The sequence below is a fragment of the Amblyomma mixtum genome, chromosome 4 (assembly GCF_055824585.1).
Source record: "Amblyomma mixtum isolate Tamu chromosome 4, ASM5582458v1, whole genome shotgun sequence".
Classification (NCBI taxonomy): domain Eukaryota; kingdom Metazoa; phylum Arthropoda; class Arachnida; order Ixodida; family Ixodidae; genus Amblyomma; species Amblyomma mixtum.
In genome coordinates this window covers 94,516,927-94,538,229 of record NC_143015.1, presented here as the reverse complement: position 1 = coordinate 94,538,229, position 21,303 = coordinate 94,516,927, and the positions used below count along the sequence as shown (strand labels likewise).

At 48.0% G+C, this 21,303-nt stretch overlaps 1 protein-coding gene across 7 annotated transcripts in view; it reads right to left on the bottom strand.

The window, feature by feature from the left end:
* Positions 1-17,787, bottom strand: part of LOC149347461 (uncharacterized) — a 283,383-nt gene extending 265,596 nt beyond the window's left edge. For 6 of the 7 annotated variants that reach the window (XM_089587139.1, XM_089587137.1, XM_089587135.1 and 3 more), the window contains exons 1-5: positions 17,552-17,787; positions 17,310-17,472; positions 11,288-11,419; positions 7,879-8,032; positions 6,455-6,588 (exon numbers count right to left, since the gene is read on the bottom strand). In XM_089587139.1, the coding sequence (XP_089443265.1) occupies positions 6,455-6,588; positions 7,879-8,032; positions 11,288-11,303 (304 nt within the window). In that variant the 5' untranslated portion in view covers positions 11,304-11,419; positions 17,310-17,472; positions 17,552-17,787. The remainder of the gene's footprint in view (positions 1-6,454; positions 6,589-7,878; positions 8,033-11,287; positions 11,420-17,309; positions 17,473-17,551) is intronic. The other variant, XM_089587141.1, reaches the window with a different exon arrangement.
* Positions 17,788-21,303: the final 3,516 nt, after the last annotated feature.

Below are 21,303 nucleotides of genomic sequence, written 5' to 3'. Positions count from 1 at the left end.
CTCCTGCAAAGAAATTCAGCCGCCGCGGCCGGAATCGAACCCGCGTCTTTCGGGCCAGCAGCCCAGCACCATAGCCACTGAGCCACCGCAGCGGCTTGACGAGCAGCAGTGAGTGAAAATACAACGGCAAAACGACGACAACAAGAAAGAAAAAGATAACACATGAGCACACTACCAACTGTTTATAGGAAGAAAAGGGGCATATTTATAAGCGACATTGACAATGTAACAAAGCTCTATCGCTCTCAGCACAGTCATTAGGAAGTAATCTGCAAATCAAAGGCGAAATTCAAATCGCAGAACGCTTCTTCTACTCTCCACTTAAAGCACTAGCTTATAGCGTACGTTTGAAAAGAAAAAAAATAAGCAATAGCAGTATCAGTAAAATAAAAAAAGCGATAACACCACCTTGGTTTGAGTAACATACGCCAAATAAGGAAGACGGAATTCTAGGTGGTGCTAGTCTTCATAACAACGGTTCCTCCTTTACTTGTTACTGACCGGACTAAGAGCGATAGAGCTTTGGTACATGGTGAGTGAGGGCTATAAATATGCCTTTTTTTTTCATTCAACAGTTGGTAGAGTGCACAAGTGTTCTTTTTCTTTCTGGTATTTTCAGACATGTACCAACTCGCCCTACATCCAGTCAATCTGTGGAGCCGGGCTATTAGATTTTTGGGCACTGATGAAAACTCACCAATTCCTGTTTAGTTACGCGGTATTTGCTTGTGACACCGACAGATAACAAAAGTTGGCGATGTGCACCAAAGCTGAACGCCGTCTTCATAATGATGATGATGAAATTTTATGGCACAATAGCGCAAGTAAAGTCAAAGACCGATTTCCCAAGCATTGCACCGTAAAAAAGCCCAACACCAGGCAGGGGAAAGCTTGTACCATTTGCATTACCAACTGTACCATTTGTATCACCAAAGCTGAACGCCGTCTTCATAATGATGATGATGAAATTTTATGGCACAATAGCGCAAGTAAAGTCAAAGACCGTTTTCCCAAGCATTGCACCGTAAAAAAGCCCAAGACCAGGCAGGGGAAAGCTTGTACCATTTGTATTACCAACTGTACCATTTGTATCACCAAAGCTGAACGCCGTCTTCATAATGATGATGATGAAATTTTATGGCACAATAGCGCAAGTAAAGTCAAAGACCGTTTTCCCAAGCATTGCACTGTAAAAAAGCCCAAGACCAGGCAGGGGAAAGCTTGTACCATTTGCATTACCAACTGTACCATTTGTATCACCAAAGCTGAACGCCGTCTTCATAATGATGATGATGAAATTTTATGGCACAATAGCGCAAGTAAAGTCAAAGACCGTTTTCCCAAGCATTGCACCGTAAAAAAGCCCAAGACCAGGCAGGGGAAAGCTTGTACCATTTGTATTACCAACTGTACCATTTGTATCACCAAAGCTGAACGCCGTCTTCATAATGATGATGATGAAATTTTATGGCACAATAGCGCAAGTAAAGTCAAAGACCGTTTTCCCAAGCATTGCACCGTAAAAAAGCCCAAGACCAGGCAGGGGAAAGCTTGTACCATTTGCATTACCAACTGTACCATTTGTATCACCAAAGCTGAACGCCGTCTTCATAACGATGATGATGAAATTTTATGGCACAATAGCGCAAGTAAAGTCAAAGACCGTTTTCCCAAGCATTGCACCGTAAAAAAGCCCAAGACCAGGCAGGGGAAAGCTTGTACCATTTGCATTACCAACTGTACCATTTGTATCACCAAAGCTGAACGCCGTCTTCATAATGATGATGATGAAATTTTATGGCACAATAGCGCAAGTAAAGTCAAAGACCGTTTTCCCAAGCATTGCACCGTAAAAAAGCCCAAGACCAGGCAGGGGAAAGCTTGTACCATTTGTATTACCAACTGTACCATTTGTATCACCAAAGCTGAACGCCGTCTTCATAATGATGATGATGAAATTTTATGGCACAATAGCGCAAGTAAAGTCAAAGACCGTTTTCCCAAGCATTGCACCGTAAAAAAGCCCAAGACCAGGCAGGGGAAAGCTTGTACCATTTGCATTACCAACTGTACCATTTGTATCACCAAAGCTGAACGCCGTCTTCATAATGATGATGATGAAATTTTATGGCACAATAGCGCAAGTAAAGTCAAAGACCGTTTTCCCAAGCATTGCACCGTAAAAAAGCCCAAGACCAGGCAGGGGAAAGCTTGTACCATTTGTATTACCAACTGTACCATTTGTATCACCAAAGCTGAACGCCGTCTTCATAATGATGATGATGAAATTTTATGGCACAATAGCGCAAGTAAAGTCAAAGACCGTTTTCCCAAGCATTGCACCGTAAAAAAGCCCAAGACCAGGCAGGGGAAAGCTTGTACCATTTGTATTACCAACTGTACCATTTGTATCACCAAAGCTGAACGCCGTCTTCATAATGATGATGATGAAATTTTATGGCACAATAGCGCAAGTAAAGTCAAAGACCGTTTTCCCAAGCATTGCACCGTAAAAAAGCATAAGACCAGGCAGGGGAAAGCTTGTACCATTTGTATTACCAACTGTACCATTTGTATCACCAAAGCTGAACGCCGTCTTCATAATGATGATGATGAAATTTTATGGCACAATAGCGCAAGTAAAGTCAAAGACCGTTTTCCCAAGCATTGCACCGTAATAAAGCCCAAGACCAGGCAGGGGAAAGCTTGTACCATTTGCATTACCAAGGGTTACCAGGCGAACCTGGGGATCGCACCCCGCACTTCCCGAATGCGACGCGGATGCTCAAACTACTAATGCCACCGTAGGGGGTCCTGAAATTTGTCTTGGGCGTGGCTCGAACACAGCAGCTCACGCAAATGATGACTGAACGCGAATTGGACCAAACTGAGCCCGACAATCTTTGCCGAACTCTCACGAATAAAGCTAATGCAAAAGGCAAGGTGAACGTATCAACGGGGTATTCCCAGAGAACATTCTAAGCTTCTATTCAGGCAAGCAGTTAGCTCTAAACTGTCCAGTGACATGTACTTGAGACACTTCGTGTTTTATAGCTCAGCGTAGTAGCTAGGCCCACACCCCTCAAATCCACTAAGGCTCTCCGGTACGCTGCAAAGCTCTCCGCCGAGTAGCACCATAATTTCTCCTCCATCCAGCGCGACTGCTGCTTTGCTGTAAACTCGCTGGCATCGCTATGGCGGTGGTGTAACAGCTTTCGAATAGTGTTCAGAAGTTTGTGTAATATATGGCTGCGAGAAATTCGTACGTGATTGCTTTTGCTTGGGTAAGGAATGAAGTAGTTGATGTGAGTCTCCGCATTTCGCAACCAGTGGGTGAGGATACGGCCATTTTATTTGCTCAACACGCCGACTGCCTGCTACGCAGGCCTGAAATTCCGATGTATTTCCGCTAACCGTTCAGACCGCGCTGACAGGACACACGCGAATGTAAGCGTCGTGGTGGCGATAACTGCGCAACCACGGTTGAAAACCGGCGCGTTAGGCACCAACTGGCTACTCACCAGTCGCCACGTTCAATCAGAGGTGTACACCAGCAAGTTTAACAATTTAACGAAGAAGGGTCATGCATGTCCGGTGTTCTATTTTCACAACGCTTGGTGATTCGATTTATTGGGCAAAACTGCGTTAGAAGCACAACATGCGTTTATGTATCGAGCTGCTGAAAATATGAAAATTACTTCTGGCTCTTAACCACAGAAATTTCCGTGGAAGCCTAACCGAAAATATGACCGCAGTATACCAATCGAAAAGCGGAAGTGAGGCTGGAACCTTCAGTGTTTTGTGCTAAACGCCGTAAGCTTGTAGCAGTTCACAAAGAATGAAGAGGGGTAAAACCATGTTGATCTGTAGAAACAATGTCACTGCCGTCATCCATTGTCTGAAAAGTTCGTTGAAAGGGTACAGCGTCACGGTAAGCAAGCAGCACGCAGATGGAACGAGGTAGTTTCGCCAGAAATGAGCCAGCACGGCACCCTCACATGTCAGAAATGTTTACTCCATCCTCTTATTCGGAAATATAGAAATTTGATCCTCGATCCTCCTTGCACCCAATTGAAGGCTGCTGCAATACTAAAACATACTCACCCGCTGAGTGGATTGTGGAACTAGCGCGCTGTATGGGTACGGCTGTACCTGTCGCGGAAAAGCCATCAGAGCGCCTACGACGAGAGTCATCAGATGGTCCGTGCCTGCGAAAAGACAAGCCGGAATTTCAGGATTATAGGCACCCCTACTGCAGTACTGCAGTCACACTGAGTCGCAAGTTCGGACGCTTTCACGCGTTCTCGAAATAAGAAAGCACACCCCTCTGAGTGCAGGTATGAGACCAAAAACCGGGCAATGCGTTAACCACCTACCCGGTGCGGAGTTTTCGTCACCAGAACAAAATCTAGATCGCGCATAGCCCCCAACCTAGTCTGCGGAATTACCTCGCTCCTGATTTGTGTGAGCGGTCAGCACAGCTCTCTACCGCGCACTGGTCTTTCTATAACACACTCGGAAAAATTTGAATGTAAATTCTTGAAATATTAAGAAAGACGTACCAGGACGATGCTATGGGGACAACTGAAGTGTTCCTGAATCAAAGCAACAATCATGCCAGTAGAAAACTTCAAATTCACCTCGCCTCAAGAAAGCTCGTCAGGTGAAACCAAACCTCAAAACAATGCTGAGTTGTTTTTTCGACGTGAGCTGCGTCGTCCATTGAGAATTTGGTCCGCAGGGTCAGACAGTTAGCCCGGCTTTCTACTTGGATGTTTTGAAAAGATTGAGCAACAGTGTGCGGTGGAAGCGACCAGATTTGTGGCGGTCGGGTGACTAGTTTTTCCATCATGGCAATGCGCCTGCTCACACAGCCCTGTCTCTACGACAATTTTGGACCAAAAATGGCATGACCCCTGTTCCTCAACCCTCATACTTTCCCGACCTTGCCCCGTGCTACTTTGTTTGTTTCCTAGAATGAAAAAATAGGTGAATGGAAAGCGTTTCTCTGGTGTCGCTGAGGTGAAGAAAAAAACGACGGAGGCACTGTCAAGCATCACAAAAGATGAATTTAAACAATGTTTTGAAAAATGGAATGAAAGATTCGACAAGCGTACCATTGCAAGTTGGGAATACTTTGAAGGAGATTGCAGGTCTGTGCTTAAAATGTGAACAAATAAGTTCAAACAAAAATAAGTCCGGTTTCTTTTGGCTACCTCCTCGTATAGCCAACAGGTTTCTGCAAAACCATGCATACACATGACCATGTGTGAAATTGAAAAAAAAAACTACGTAAAGGAGAGCTGCGCAGACGTCATTTTTCAGTTGCATAAAGTAGGTTATTAACTAAAGTATTGCACACACAGGGTTGCCAATAGATTTTTGCCACCTTTCCAGGATAATTAACGCCTCGTAGTGGCACACGGTGGAACCGTTCCTATCCTCGGTGGCTCTCCAACGTGCTGGGAACATTGCATCTAGAAAGGCTTAATCTCACCTCTAGTCAAATCTTCCCGCCAATCGCCGACGCAATGTGGCACAGTTAGGAAGAATGCGTTCATATCTTCCTCAAAGCTTCCAGACTACTCAATGGAATTACTGAACTTGCACAAAACGAGCTTATCTCGACACTTGGTGTGGACCAATGCGCATACAGCTTGTACGGGAAGGCAGCAACACCGGCAGCTCCAGCGCCTGAGCCGTGGGTGGTCTTAAAAGACGACGAACGTGTCTTTGCCCTCTCCTATTTTCTATACCATGAAAACCGCTATCCGTTGCATTTCGTGGACAGCCATACGAAGGAGTACATTTGAAACAGGAAGTATTTTTTCATTAGCTTTCTTTTCATCTGGTTCCCGAATCGTACTCTGGTGGAGGCGACTGAGGAACTATTCAGTATTTCATTGGCTAATAGAAGCTATTAGCAGTGTATTTTTGCGTATACAGCAGCGCGCTGCCAAGTACTTGCGGATCCCTGCGCACCACATTTCCCGATATTCGAAGCATTTTTGGAAATAAAGCTTGAAAGGTTGCAGTGGATTCCTGTAGAACTGATCGCTGGAATTGAAGGGCTGCTTTTACACCTTCAGTTCACCTTAATTTGGGGTGCAATAATCGCAGAGGTTGCTTTACAAGATGCTAAATTGGCGGAATGAAAACGCGCTTTTTAAAATCGCCTGCTGTAGTGACCACGTTGGAGGGTAATCATGTGACGTAACTGGCGCCAAGTTGTTGTCCAGTGCATAGTTTCAGCAGTACAGGCTAGAGCAGGAGGCGATGATAACATCAGGCACGCGCGCAGCCTGTCGCTGTTCTCCACAGGCAACAAAAAGGCGGCCGCTGTGACGTCAGTGAATTCTCGCTGTAATACCCTTGTTCTACCCTGTTCGTCTCGGCGACAAACCTGCAGGCCATGCCTACGAATCAGGAAACAGGATAGCCAGAAATCGCTCACGGGGCGCTTGCTGTAAGACGAAGGTTGTGGCGCTGTCTCCACTATGGCTCTTGTAGTGGCTGCGGGGCTGGACGACGCCGTATAGACCACTCGCAGTGCATTTTCCACGGAGGATCGTGGCGAGGCTGGCCATTCTACAAGAGGAAGAGTGTGAAGTGAGTCCATCACTATGAAGCGGGAAAAAGTACACCGGGTACAAATGACTTTTCTTCTGTTTGCGAAAAAGAAGGAAGTCGTCACATCATTGCGTTTGCACCTCGTGGTTTGCTTGGTGCGATGAAGTCAACCGGAAGAGTTCCAAGGTTTTTTTGACAGTCAGTAAAGGAGACTCGATAATGCCATGTTTCGATATGATGCTCTTTAGACGAAATTTAAAGAGGCTTATGATTCAAAGTGAACCCTTTCTGCTTTTATAATGTAATAGGACACTTTGGCGCCCATGCCTAAGAAAGCTTACATACAGTCATGCTCTCAATAGTGGTTTCAGCTGTTACAAATCACTCTGAATACTTTTGTACCAGCTTGCTTCTCACGTCTTAGCTTTTTAAAAACTGTCAGAATGTCCATATTAAGCAGCAGTTATCCTATGCTCTATTTCAAGCAACTAGTTCAAGCTAAGTGAAAGGGCTAGTTGAAGGCATTGGACCATCTAGAAGCGCAAGCGACAATAGTTATTTCTCCAACAAATGTTTCATTTTATGGAAGCATTGCTGAACACGGGTTCGAAGTCACACTTTAGTGCAGAAATTCTTTTTCACACACCTTACTCACAGTGGAACCAAAGATTTTGACTGGAAAGCGCTCGGCGTTGACAACATTTCCAGATGAAACATACTATCCAAATTTCATGTAGTGACGACTGCATGGAGTGTGAAATGTGTGTCGCGAATGGACCAAACATGGCTGTAATGGTTTCAAGAGGAAGCAATGTAGGAAGTTCCACCTCGACTGCTGTCGTGTGCCGACGTACAAGACCTGGATTCGGCCAAAAGACGGACTGTGTAACTCAGCAAGGGCGTTCCCAGACTCGTTTCTGGATTTCAGCAACGACTCGTTCCTTCTCCCATCCTTCTGTCTTTACGCTTAGAAGGCGCCCCTTTACACAAACACAGCTTGACTCACTTTCTATTCAAAGTAAAATATTTTATTTAAAGATCTATATTATATGCTGGGCGCAGTGCTGGGTTTAGTCCGAGTTTTCCGTTTCTCTTGTCAGTTCATTTTGTAGATTGTGAATAAGGTGCGTTTGTAAATAAGTTGGTTTATTAAGTAGGGGCAGGTCTCGAAATTTGTCTAACAATGCTAGTGAATCAGAGTTGGATATCCGTTTGTTCCACGATTACAATGTGCCAGACGAACAAGTATTGTCCATGATTATACTGTCACACCAAGCAGGTACACAAAAGAACAGCTCAACTACTCACCCACATGGCCTCAAGAATAAAGTTGAACGGCAGCAGGTCGTTGTCTCGCGCCAGCCGGTCTCTCTGTCAGCACGGAGACTGGTTGCCAAGTTCAGGACAGGTAAGCCGACATATTCCGCCATGAAGTATCCACATCGAAGACGCCGAATGCTACCTGCGAAAAGCAAGAACACAAATATTTGTAATAAGTGTACAGTGTAATAGGTATACAGCATATATGTGCGCTGTATACTCTTATGGTAGCCTGAGGAAATTAAGCGATGGCTTGCGATCTTTCTTACACTGAATTCACGGATCATTCTGGCAGCTAAGTTTGTCTGCATTAGGGAGGTAGAAAAGCTGCTGGTTATCTGGCATGTGCGCCGGTAAACTCATCTCTCTTCACGCGGTCTCCGGTTGTTCCGAGTTGCTTACTGTTGCTCTGGCTGGTGCCTTGGCAAATACCTCACAGAATGCTTACCGCCTTTAAGTGGAATTTCATCGACTTGTGTGACTGGTGCGCGTGTATATACTGTGCAGAAAACAGAGCTATGACCCAGATAGAAACTTAAGTCACTTGGGTCCTTTGCCGCCTAAAAGATGTTCCGAGGTACGAAATGACTTGTAGCTGATCGGCATTTCGATATAAGAAATCGGTGCACATGTGGCCAGTTTTGGTGGGATGAGCCACTTTGGTAGTAACGCCGAGGATATTACTTGAAAGGACAGAATCTGGATTATGTGCCGATGGGACATTCTGTACGTTCTGTATGGAAGTGGCCGGGAACAAGTGCATGGCAATGTCGGAGGTCCTTGTCTTGTCGAGCGGCACATACCTTCCAGCTCACAGCCGTCTCCCTGCTGGCGAACTGGCAAAGCTATGCCCTCGCATCACCAATCGAGGAACAAAGTGCTTTGAACAAGAAGCACGCTAGGCCTTTTGCGGGATGCGGAGTCGCAGTTGTCTACGAAATACCACTGACTTGTGGAAACACGTACGTAGGCCAGACGACGCTGCTTGAACGATCGCGCACGGGAACATGGGCTATCGCTAACAGGGGAGGGATCTAATTTGGCTAAGCATTTCCTGTCCTGCAGCGACTGGCGGCCATGGCTGAATGAGATTAGAATTCTGAGAAAGAGTCGCGATTCAACAGCACGTGAAGCTATGGAAGCCTATTTCATCAAGAAAAGAGGAGATACAGGTGTCAGCGATTCTTCGGTTGTACTGTTCAATAGTGTGGTAGCGTTTCTCGATAAGATGATGTAAGTTCTGGCCTTGGTGTGCTACTGATTGTCACATGCTCTACCCTTTCGCTGCGCATGCTAAAAGTGTATTCTTTTTTCTGGAAATATGTGCTGTGTCCGTTGAATAAAATCAGCTGTAAATTTGCGCTCGTCCCGTACCCTTTCGTGTGTATGTGTGTGTTTCCCGCAACTACCACGTCTAATGTATTGAACCAACTAGCCAGACAACACGTTCTACAATACAGCCTTTTTTATGGTTTTAGTGGGTCTAACGTCCTGAAGTGACTCAGGCTATGACCGTAGGGAAGGGCTCAGGAGATAATGACCACCTTGGTTTCTTTAACAGGTATGGACATCGCCCGTACACGGGCCTCTAATTCCGCCGCCACAAAATACACGTGAATGAAAAAAGCTCTAGGGAACGGAATAAAGCGGTCCTCAGATAACTCCTGCCCGTTTATATTTCTTGGGCTCCTCTTCAAACTTGGCGCTTTTTAATATTGCGAATTCTCTGAGTGAGTTACTTGAAAGACAATAACTGCAGTGCATGGCGAGATGCCATTGCTAGTTGTCACTTCAGACTTAGCCTACTTGTTCTAAGGGTTCCCAATGGAGTTTAGTATTGAGAAACAGCTGAGCAAAATACATCTCCTTAGGTAGCAACTCAATAGTCATTCTTGCGCAATGATTTGGAGTATTGGCCCTAACGAGTGGAAGTGTTCACTGGTACTGGTCGGCGTAAACGAAGGCGATAACTTCGAAACCACACCAGCGTATAGGCAATCCTTTAGCTCGCTTGTGGGATCTGCTTTCACATAAGCTTCAGTGTAGTGTAAGTGCCTTAGAAAAAAAACTTCGGTATGAAGGCTGCGAACATTTCATAAACATAGGCTCTTAAGCACAATAATAGCACGATACGTTCGGAATCAGCAGGCGGGCATCTTTTTGCCAGGTTTCACATTACAAAATTGCAAGTGGGTTACGACGGAGCACGAAGTGGAGCACTTGAGAGAAATTTCGAGTACCCGCGTTTCATTTTAAGCGGCTTTGATGTGGCACAGAGCATGTAGTGCCTTTTTAATTGAAAAAAAGAATTGAAACAATTCAGGGGGCACTTTCACTGTCTTACGTGCGTAGAGGCGAAAGCGTTTTCTGTCCCACTTTGACTGCGTCTGTAGCACTGGTGACATCACCTCCGGATGAGGTCACGCATAATTAATGACTAATTACTAAGTAATGAGAAATTATTAATGAATGGCTAACTACTGAATAATGACCAACACTAATTAACTGATTAATTTCGATTAAGCTTCTGCTTTATGAGTGGACGGCGACAGCGTGTTGCAGCAGGGAGTCCACGGTTGGAAACGGCGCAGTAATTGTAATCGGTGGACAGAACCGCACCATAAAGGAAGGAATGAAGTGGGAGTGAAGAAGAAAGAGAAAGAGGTGCCGTAAAGAAGAAAATGAAAATTATATTTGAGGAAAGGAAATGACGCATTAACGGTCTCGTCTCTTTGGACACACGTCACCCATTTGACTGACACCTATAGTGAGAGTTTTCGGCAACAGTATGACCTATTACAGGATTTCGCTTTAAACATGGCTTTTAGGAAATGAAATGACGCAAAAACTGTCTTACATACCTAGGTGAACACCCGCACCGCGCCATGAGGGAAGGGATAAAGAAGAGAGTGAGAGAAGAAATTAAGGAAGAAACAGCTGAATAGTGGAGGTCTCCGGACCCATTTAGACCACCTGGGAACCTTTAGCGTGCACTGTCATTGACAGCATACGGGCGCGTTTTGCGTTTCGCCTCCATCGAAACGCGGCCGCTACGTTAGAGTTCGAACCCGGGTACTTCAGCTGCATGCACTCAAATGTAGCCGGCTCCTCCGGCATTCAATTCCTTGACATTCCAGATACTTACTAATTCCTTAGTGCTAGTAGGTGAATGCGAAATTAAATATCTTGAGTGTAGTAACTTGTAGTCGCCTATGCAGATATCCGTATTTCTCTATTCACTGGCCACTATATAATATGAACCACCTGAAACCATCGCTGGCCAACAACAGGCAATGCATAATTTTTCTAAGGGCCATTCAGCACTGGACGATATTGCATGAATTCTGTTCTGCTTTTCCGACCGCAATGCTGGCTGGATGACTTGTCGCCCTCTCACCTTGCGCATCTACCATCGTGCACCCAGCCGCTGTAGTGAAACGAATGCCGAGTGGTGTGGCTGCCCTGGGGAAGTGGTCCCAACGCGACGTAGGTATTCCACACGACCCAATGAGCTTCAACGTCTCGTCACCTGCGCAAGAAAACCTATTGTAAGTCTCCATCGTGGCTACGTTAGAAGTATAGTTACAGAAAGTGATCAGAAGCCCTAACAAAACGGGCAGGAATCAACGACAGACCGACAGGCATTTTCTTTCTTTCTCGCTTCATTTCGTCCCCTGCTATTCTCGTAACAGCATGGGACGCCTCTAGTCCTGCGCCTCTAGTCTGGAAAATAGTGGCCGCCTGTTAGAAAAGGCTGCACATGACAGCATTAGAAATGGCTGCGGTTTGGGCCTGGTTGGTAAAAGAGAAAATGTCATGCTTAGACTACCTGTTTCTCCGACTAAGCTATTATGCAACCACTGCCAATATCAGCAGGAATCACACACACACACACACAAAAAAAACAATTTTAAAAGGGACGAGCATCTAGGAGGGGCGCAAACAATAATGCTCGGCGAACGTGACTGGTTGTTCGAGCGTCGCAGAACGTTGTTACGGCACTGGCGCAAGGAGCGCCGCCCCCAGCGCTTTACCGCCCAAGCAACACCGGTGAAGTGACAAAGTAGTGCCGAAGTAGCGCACAAGAAAAGCCATGTAAACACAACGAATTGACTTCTTTACTCCCAGTTCGTAGCAGCGCAGATGTGTCTGGACTTGTACTTATCGTACTCCCTGAAGCATCGTGACCTAACGAGCCGTTTGCAGTACAGCTATGTCTTCCATCACAGACCGAATCGACCGCGGAACACACGAGGGCAGCAACGGAAGTGCGTGTGTTAATTTTCGTGACAATGAACGACGGCCGCTGATAGGGGGGCTAATTTGGGAGGTGATGCTAATCCTGGTGTCACGTCCAGAGCAGCACAATTGTAGAGAGAAGGCACGTCTACAAACGAACAAAAATACTTGTGCTTGGCTGGTTAGTTGGTTTATGGTGGTTTAACGTCCTAAAGCAACTCCGGCTATGAAGGACGCCGTACTGAAGGGCTCCGGAAATTTCGACAACCTGGGGTTCTTTAACTTGCACTCACATCGCACAGTATACGGGCCTCCAGAATTTTGCCTTCATCGAAATTCGGCCGCCGCGGCCGGGATTTAACCCGCGTCTTTCGGGTCAGCAGCCGAGCGCCATAACCACTGAGCCACCTTGGCGGGGTACTTGTGCTTGGCGCATGATGGCCTTAGCTGCTTATATGCCATTGAACCCAACACAACACAAACAGCACTGAATTTAATGCAGAAAGAACGCTAAACAAATCGACACTGAGAAACCGAGTTTAACCGACCGCCGTCAAGTCCGAGGCGCTTAACAAAACGATTACTGGACCTACGCTTTGCGGCTTATCGCGTTAATCAGCAAAACCTAACTGGCATTAACGACAGAGGCGTCTGGAGCTGCAGGGCCCTTATGACGCCCCACGACTGACCGTATGAGCGTCTCTACGCCCACGTACATAATGGGCCTTCTCGCTCTTGCGGGCTCGGTTTGACCGCGTTCATTACACACCTCACGGGCTCGAGGGCATCAAGAAAGTCCAGTTAAATTCGAGTTTATTGCCTAAGCTTATTCGAAGTCGAGATCCTTCCCTGACTGGACTAAGAAAGGCGCATTACTGAATCACTTTGGTGGTGGACACCTGAACTGCACTGTGAGAGAAAAGTACGAATGCTGGCTGGAAAAAAGTTTTTGCGTCCCAAAGCAACTTAGGCTATATGGGACGCCGTGGTGAAGGGCTCCAGAAATTCCGACCTCTTGCTTTTTTTTAACATTCGCTGACATAGCACAGTACACGGGCCTCTTAATTTTGCCTCCAACGAAATTCCACTGCTGGAACCGGGATCTTGGCGCGGTTCATGTGTCCACCCAGATGTATCAGACAGATATCGCGCGACTTCCTGTCCTCAAAAACCAATTTTAATAGCGATCAAACCCGCGCCTTTCTGGTCAGAAGCCAAGCGGCATAACCACTCAGCCACCGGGAGACAAGTTTAGCTGGAAGTCTATTTGGTAAGAGCAAGGCCTGGGAGGGGGTAACGAACAGTAAAAAGCCTTTAATGTTTGCTCGGTCATCGTCATTTAATATTGCCCTGATCGCGCCAAGAAGGGAGCCATGTTTTACAAACACGATTTGTATATGAGCGGCCGCGGTGGCTTCAGTGGTTATTATGGCACTCGGCTGCTCACCCGAAAACGGGGATTCGATCCCTGCCGCGGCGGGCGAATTTCTTTGGAGGCGAAATTCTAGACGCCCGTGTACTGTGCGATGTAGTGTACGTTAAGAAACACCTACTGGTCGAAATTTGCAGAGCCCTTCACTACGGCGTCCCTCACGGCCTGAGCGGCTTTGAGACGTTAAACGGCCATGCACCAAACCAAACCAACCATTTGGACATTAGTCAGTCGCTAGAAGGGCGAGTTAGTTCGAGCGGTAGGATGCAATATCGAAATATCCTGTGGCAAAGCCGCGGCAGTCCGTCACCGCCGAGATTGGGCACTTCCACAGAAGGTGGAACATGCCGCAGTGGGTTAGCGGCCGTTAGTGCCTAATTATTAATAAAATTAAATAACAACGAAAGGAGAAAATTGGAGGATGCTTAAGCTTCACCTTAAGGAGTGGAACGCGACAGCGTGTTGCAGCGCTGCCAGGGTCCACGTAACACCATCGGCCATTCGGCCCGACGACTTGCCCTTTGAAAACACCTTTGAAGGCGACGCATTTTTGAGGAAAGTAAATGGCGCAGTAATTGTCTATCATCTCTGTGGACACCGGGACAAAACGGCAAAGAAGGGAGGAAGTGGGAGTGAAAGAAGGAACAGGTGCCATAATGAAGAAAATGAAAATTGAATTTTAGGAATTGGCAGACACCCGCAGTCTCGGATTATAGGTCGCCGGTCCGAATTCCTGCAGCAAGCTAGGCTCTTACTAGCAAGTTTATGCCTCACAAAACGCTGAATTTTATGACTCAATCCAGCAGCAAACGGCTGGCATGAGCGTCGGTGCCGACTACAACTATACGACCCCGTTAGCTTTTCGACCGAACGAGCCGTAAGGCGTCACATATATTTAAAGCTGAAGCCTTTAATGCCTCATCGTTGTAAGCAGTTGTCCACAGAAATGTCACGCTTTTCAATTGGCCGAAATGGTCATGACGTCACAGTGCGCGAGTTTCAAACGGGGCCAATTGTACTTTGGCTGGTAACCATGCAACAAATTAAAGGGATGGTATCGGTATAGTGATGCTGCAAGTAAATAAATAAAACCGAGAAAGAAATTGGTCGAATTGGGGAAACGAACCAGGGTCTTCGGAGTGCTAGATGAGCACGCTAACCACTCCGCCATGCCAGCTCGATGGTTTGGGAAGAACCAAAGGCGCGTCTAGTGAATACAATGTCTTCATTCACTCCTATCTTCGTCCCTTCCCTTACGGCGAGGTTCAGGTGTCCACCGAGCAAGGCGTAGAGCCGAACGGGCGACGGCGTTGTGTAGACTCCCTGGCAGTGTTGCAAAACGCTGTAGAAGTACAGGGAGCGGACAGGAAGAGGGAAAAAAACGGGGGGGGGGGCGATAGTAAGAGAGGTCAGGGGGTGGGAGGAGTTATCTGGAAACAAGCTTACAGCGGCGTTCGTGTTTTAAGCATGAAATGCTTTTAGCTCCCGTTGTCGGCAGTGTGGTGACGTCACGCCGAGACCGAGAGCCAACATCCGGGCACTGAATCCCACTCATCCGGGCACTGAATTCTACTCATCCGGGCTCTGAAACGAGAACATCCGGGCACCGTACGAGATTTAACGAGTTTCAACGAGACTCTCTAAGCCCTCCTACGAGACCCGCATACAAGCGCCGGTTGCTCTCCAAACGAGTCACAAAAAATAACTGCTGCAACTGTCTTCTCAATGTTCATCAAGATATCACTCGAGCTGTGCATTGGATAATCCACGGAATTATAATTTCCGATTTCTAATAACGCGTGCGAAAAGCACATAAATGCCTCGATACACTTCGTTGTCATACGTGATCTCTTAGGGGCTTCGCGCATCGAAGCAAAGCCGCGCAGGCGCACAGGGGCCCGGGGGAGGAACTTCGTGTCGTCTGCTACCGCGCTAGCGCGCACCTCGCTTGCACCTCGCTTGAGGTGCGCGCAGCGCCGTAGCATACGACACGAAGCTCCTGCCCCGGGCCCCTGTGCGCCTGCGCGGCTTTGCTTCGATGCGCGAACGCGCCGGATCCGCTGGCGCTCCGCGGAGCGCGGCCACGCGGAGCTGTGTTCGCACTTAGAGTGGACCACCCTGTACATTCTTGTCAGGCCTGCGTCTCGTCGTGCCCGCGTACGCTTCTGCATCGTCCTTAGGTTTATGGTTTATGGGGTTTAACGTCCCAAAGCGACTTAGGCTATGAGAGACGCCGTAGTGGAGGGCTCCGGAAATTTCGACCACCTGGGGTTCATTAACGTGCACTGACATCGCACAGTACACGGGCCTCGAATTTCTCCTCCAAAGAAATTCAGCCGCCGCGGCCGCATCGTCCTTAGGCCCGTAAACATTTCATGCTTACTTTGCTCTCGGTTACGGGAGAGGCAGAGATTTTTTTACCTCACGGCGCTGTTGAGGTGCCCACTGGCAAAGCCAGTAATGCGTCTTGGAAAATGGTTTGGTTTGGTTTATTGTTGTTTTAACGTCTCAAAGCGACTCGCACTATGAGGGTCGCCGTAGTAAACGGCTTCAGAAATTTCGACCACCTGGCGTTCTTTAACGTGCACTCACATCGCAGAGCGCACGGGCCTCTAGAATTTAGCGTCCATCGAAATTCAAGTGCCATACCCGAGATGGAAACTGCGTCTGTTGGGTCAGCAGCCAAGCACCATAACCACTGAGCCACCGCGGCTCCCTGTTTTTAAGGGAAGGGAAGGCGCATTCCTGGCTCACTTTGTAGCTGGTCACTTCAAACGCGCAGTGGTAGTTTGGTTTGGTTATTGGGGTTTAATGTCCCGGAGCAACCCAGGCTATGAGGGAAGCCGTAGTGAAGGGCTCCGCAAATTTCGACAACCTGGGGTTCTTTAACGTGCACTGACATCGCACACCACACGGGCCTCCAGAATTTCGCCTCCATCGAAATTCAGCCGCCGCCTCCGGGTTCCAACCGGCTCAGTGAGAAAGTGCGAAAGCATCCCGCGTAACGTTAAGCGCTACGGCAGCCGCTGCACCCCCTAAGAAGCTTATAACAAAGCTGCTACAGCTTTCACGGTGAAACATCCCACATTTCTGTTACGGCCGTTACAGGGCTACAATAATAGTTCGAATGGTGGCGTGGGTCGCCATCACGATGCAGGAGAAGTGCTGGTCTGCAGGAGAGACGCCGGCTGATGGTGCCGCGTCAAAGGAAGAAGGTGGTCTTGTGGCCAGTCTCAAGGCCTCGACGAATTCTTGGGCCTCAATATTCAGCACAATCTCGCAGGCTGGCCACGGTCGCCAAGCTCTCAAGCGCCGAACCGAAAAACAAGCCACGGGTGCAAGGTTAGCGAGCGCATCGAACGCTCAAATGCGGGACGCCATCACATGCATTGCCTCGCATCGAACGCCGAACGCGGTAACACTTGCACGGTCACGTGCGCTCACTCCGTTTCATGCATACGTCCGCCTTATCCACGCCATCGCAGTTGAAGATCGGAGACAGGCTAGGCAATGTCCTAAAGCTCTCTTTGTACAACGGCGTCGGCGCAAGAGTAATAATAAGTCTTTATCCTTATGCACTGTCCTTTGCCTGCGAATGCCGCGACCCCAACCAAGTTAATAAATCTACCTTAAACAAGAACGTCGTCTAACTTTCGACACGCGATACAATTAGCGCAATTGTTGTTCTCCTAATTACGCGAGCATTAAGATGGAATTAAAAAATACACAGAAAAAAGGAAGGTCGAACCTTGAGTACAGCGTCGCTACCGGACCTTTGTGTGGAGTCTCCGCCATTTCTCGGAGAGGAAGGCGGAACGCTTGCCTGGCGCCTTGTGGTCGGAGCCTGCTGTCTGGTGGTGAAAGGTAGCGGAGGGAGATCAGCAGGGTGCTGTGCGCAGCAGGTGTTTCCCCTGTACAACGCCAACGTCGGTAAGTGAAAACGACCCAGGAGCATAGCACAGCTTCTTGAAGCCGCACGCCTCCGCTCACCTCCGGTTCTCGTCGAACAGTGTTCGTCCAGGTCAGCATCGAGAGATTTTATCCACCTCGTCTCGTGGCACGCGCTCACTCCACGCCACTTATACTCTCGTTTGCTAAAGGTGCATTGGACACGCGAGGTGACATCCTCCTCTCATTGGCGCCAAGCCTCGTGCCACGTAAGGGGGGAAGGGGGCTGAGTTTGCCCTCCTCTGCATTGCTTGGTAATGTTTCCACCACCACCACCGTTTCAGGTATCGATGGGAGATACCGCGTCTAGCAACATCTTTTGACGATGCAATTGTAGAGCTCTGCTCTTAGGCACCCGTTTCCGCGCTTCGCGGCGTCGCCGTCGCCGTTGTCCGTTGTCACCAGCAGTGGATACCTCAATGAAGCAGTAGCTTGGAAAGCAGAGGGTAAAATTGGTAAATTTGCTTTTGAGGAAAGGAAATGGCGCAGTTATCTGTCTCATACATCTCGGTGGACACCTGAACCAGAGGGAAGGCGCGTAACTGCACTCTTGTAACAGTGGACACCTCACATCGTAGCGCCAGAAACGTGGCGCTGAAGCCACAGGCCGTCGACGTTCGTTGTGTTCATTGGCATTGGCGTTGACGTTTTCAACTCCGATCACTTTAAGGAAAGGAAGTCCGCATAACTGGCTCAATGGGTCAGTCGACGCCTGAATCGCCCTTTCAGGTACGTGGGGTGGTGAGAAAGAGATCTGGGCCGCATGCATGTGTTAGCGCTAACAGCGTTGTGGCAGACGCTCGGCACTGCTGCAATAGACCGCAGCGTTCAATGTGTGAGCAAACTCTCGCTATCAAGCATTAACTGCCACCTGCCAGGGTGGCAGGGTGGGTGCGCTGCCTATCCAGTGGCGGAAAGTAACTCGAGACGCCAAGCCGCTTATAGCTATTCACCCGATAAGCCATAGCTTTCGCTCTGTAACGAGGTTGAGCAGTAGCTGAACCGCACCATTTTCTTGAGACCTGCACTACGGCACCTCCTTCTCTCTTCTTTCACTTTCTCCCCTTACGGCGCAGGTCAGCTGTCCATCGAGATATGCGAGACAGATACGGCGCGATTTGGTTTCCTTGAAAACCAATTTATCAACTTACCAATTTACTAATTTTAAATGAATGAATGAATGAACGAATGAATGAATGAATGAATGAATGAATGAATGAATGAATGAATGAATGAATGAATGAATGAAACTTTTATTGATCCTCTTAGAAGGAGCCCCCCGATCCCCGGTCCTGGCAAGCAGGCCTGGGACGCGGGTAGCGACGCTCCGCGACTAAGGACGAGTGAAGTTACAATGCTGCTCCACGGCCTCAGCTGCGGCGGGATGGCGGGGTCCTCGCTCCGCAGAAGACTTCCCAGGCTTCTCCATTGTTAAATGAATGACCAAACCACTACGGCGTCTCTCATAGCCTAGTCGCTTTGGGACGTTAAACCCCATAAAACCAAACCAAACCAAACTTAAGGTTGTTAAAAGCGTTGAGCGAGAAGCGAGTCAGTTACTGTGCCATTTTCTTTCCGCAAACACCTTTTCGCAATCAAAAGGCCCCCGTGTGCAGTGCCATGACAGTGAATAATGAAGATCCCCAGGATCAGTGCACGTTAAAGGAGCCCGTGTGGTAGAAATTTTCAGAGCCTCAAACTCTCAAACTCTCAGACTCTCAAACAGCCTGCCGAAATTACATGAATGGCAGGATTGGTCGTCACGCGCTCCGTATACTCCTCGCAGCGAGTGACAGCATTAAAAACCGGGAAGAACAAAACGACAAGATCCTACACAAAATTGTGTGGGTACCGGGGCACACGGGGGTGCCAGGGAACCGAGAGGCCGACAGGATAGCTCGAGGATACATTACTTTCCGAGCTTCCGACGAGACCGCGGAACTCGCGCCAGCACCCAGGGAATACTCGGCCATACTACAAAACTATAGAGGCAGACGGAGCTGCTTTCCCGCGCAGGCCTCGACACATTATCAAGTCGCGTAACACTTCATAGACTCAAGTTTTTATATCAATTAACTCATAATTCATTCAACATGGATCCTGCTACTTACATTAGTTTTAACCGTTCTAGAGGCACACGTCACAAGCATGATTTTACGATTAATGAATACTTCTGTGCTAACAACACATATTATTTTTCTTTCTTTCCCGGGCAGTAAGGGAATGGAACGCCCTAGATAAATCTATAACTGCGCAGCATTCCTTAGAAAAATTCATGGAGCTTGCAGTCTCATCAGTTTTGTCATCAAGCCAGACTTGATTACCATCCATAGTCTGTATTGGTTTTATGTTGCTTTTTTTTTGCTCACTCGATTATGTACCAAATGTATGATTGTATTAATGAATACTTTGATACGTGTTTGAACACATGTTTTGAAGGCCAGAGTTGGCTTTCTTCCGTTTTCTGTTTTTCATTTGATGTGATTCCGCATATGAATGCTGATTTCTTGTCTTTTAAACCTGATTGCTGGCTTTTGTTTTATTGTGTTGTTAACTTGCATCTTGTTATTTATAAATCCACTCCTGTAACAGTCCCAAGAAGGGACTAACAGTATGTTCAAATAAATAAAAATAAATATCCCCCACCGCACAAATCTCTCAGCAGAGAGGAAGCTGTCACTTGGAGACAATTACAAACAGGCTCTTTCCCTAACCTACATGTACTAAACAAAATGCACCCTACGATATACACGAACAAATGTCCCTGGTGCGACGAAAAACCTACACTATACCACATCACATGGGCCTGCCAAAACATAGACGTGGTCCCCAAAATACAAAACCCGAGTGCGGAGCAGTGGGAGACTCTGCTGTCCAGCGACCGCTGCGAAGACCAACAAGGTCTGGTACAGCGAGCTCAACGGGCGGCAGTGGCCAGCGGAGCCCTGGACTGAGGGCAACCGACCACTGATTAGAGGAGGAGGAGGAGAAAAGCATTTATTTAGTAATGTACAGAGAGGTGCTCGGGGAGAGGCCCCTAGTGGGTCTCACCCCTTACAATACTAGTCGGAGTCCCTCATTCCGGGATCCCGTTGGTCGAGACCGCTACACAAGTCCGCCGAACCAGGGCCTGCTGGGCCGATAGTTCCTGGCAGCTGAATAGGGCCGCCTCCCAGTCCTCTCGGGTAGGGGAAGGGGTGATTGGGGGGAGAGAATGATTTTTTCTGCATGCCCAAACCATGTGGAAGGTGTCGGCCACCTCCCCACAGAATGAGCAGCGGCCGTCAAAAGAAGGATTAAAGTGCTTGAGAACCGCCGGGCACAGCAGGTTGTTTGTAAAGAGCCTGAGGAGAATTCGTTCGCCAGCTTTACCCAGTCCTTTCATAGGAACTGGGTATCGCCGGTGTTCGGCACGATAGTGCTGAGTAATTTCTTTAAAAGAAAGGAGAGGGCTGTGATCTGGGTTAAGGTCCTCCCAAGGGACGCCTGGTGCCCGGTGAGTGAGTGCGCGGGCTGCCTCATGGGCGGCTTCGTTACCTGGCATGCCTTGGTGGCCGGGGACCCATATGATTGAGCGATGAGTTGGATCGCCGTCGCGGGTACTGCGGTGTAAAATTTGGTGAGCGAGTGGAGTGATGAAACCGAACTCAAAGTTACGACAGGCTCCACGAGAGTCTGTGAGGATGAATTTAGAGTCGGGATGGGAGGCTGCGAGGGCGATCGCCACCTCCTCCGCATGCGTTGAGTTGGGCGCTCTGAACGAGAGGCCGTCCACCTGTTTTCCCTCGTGTATG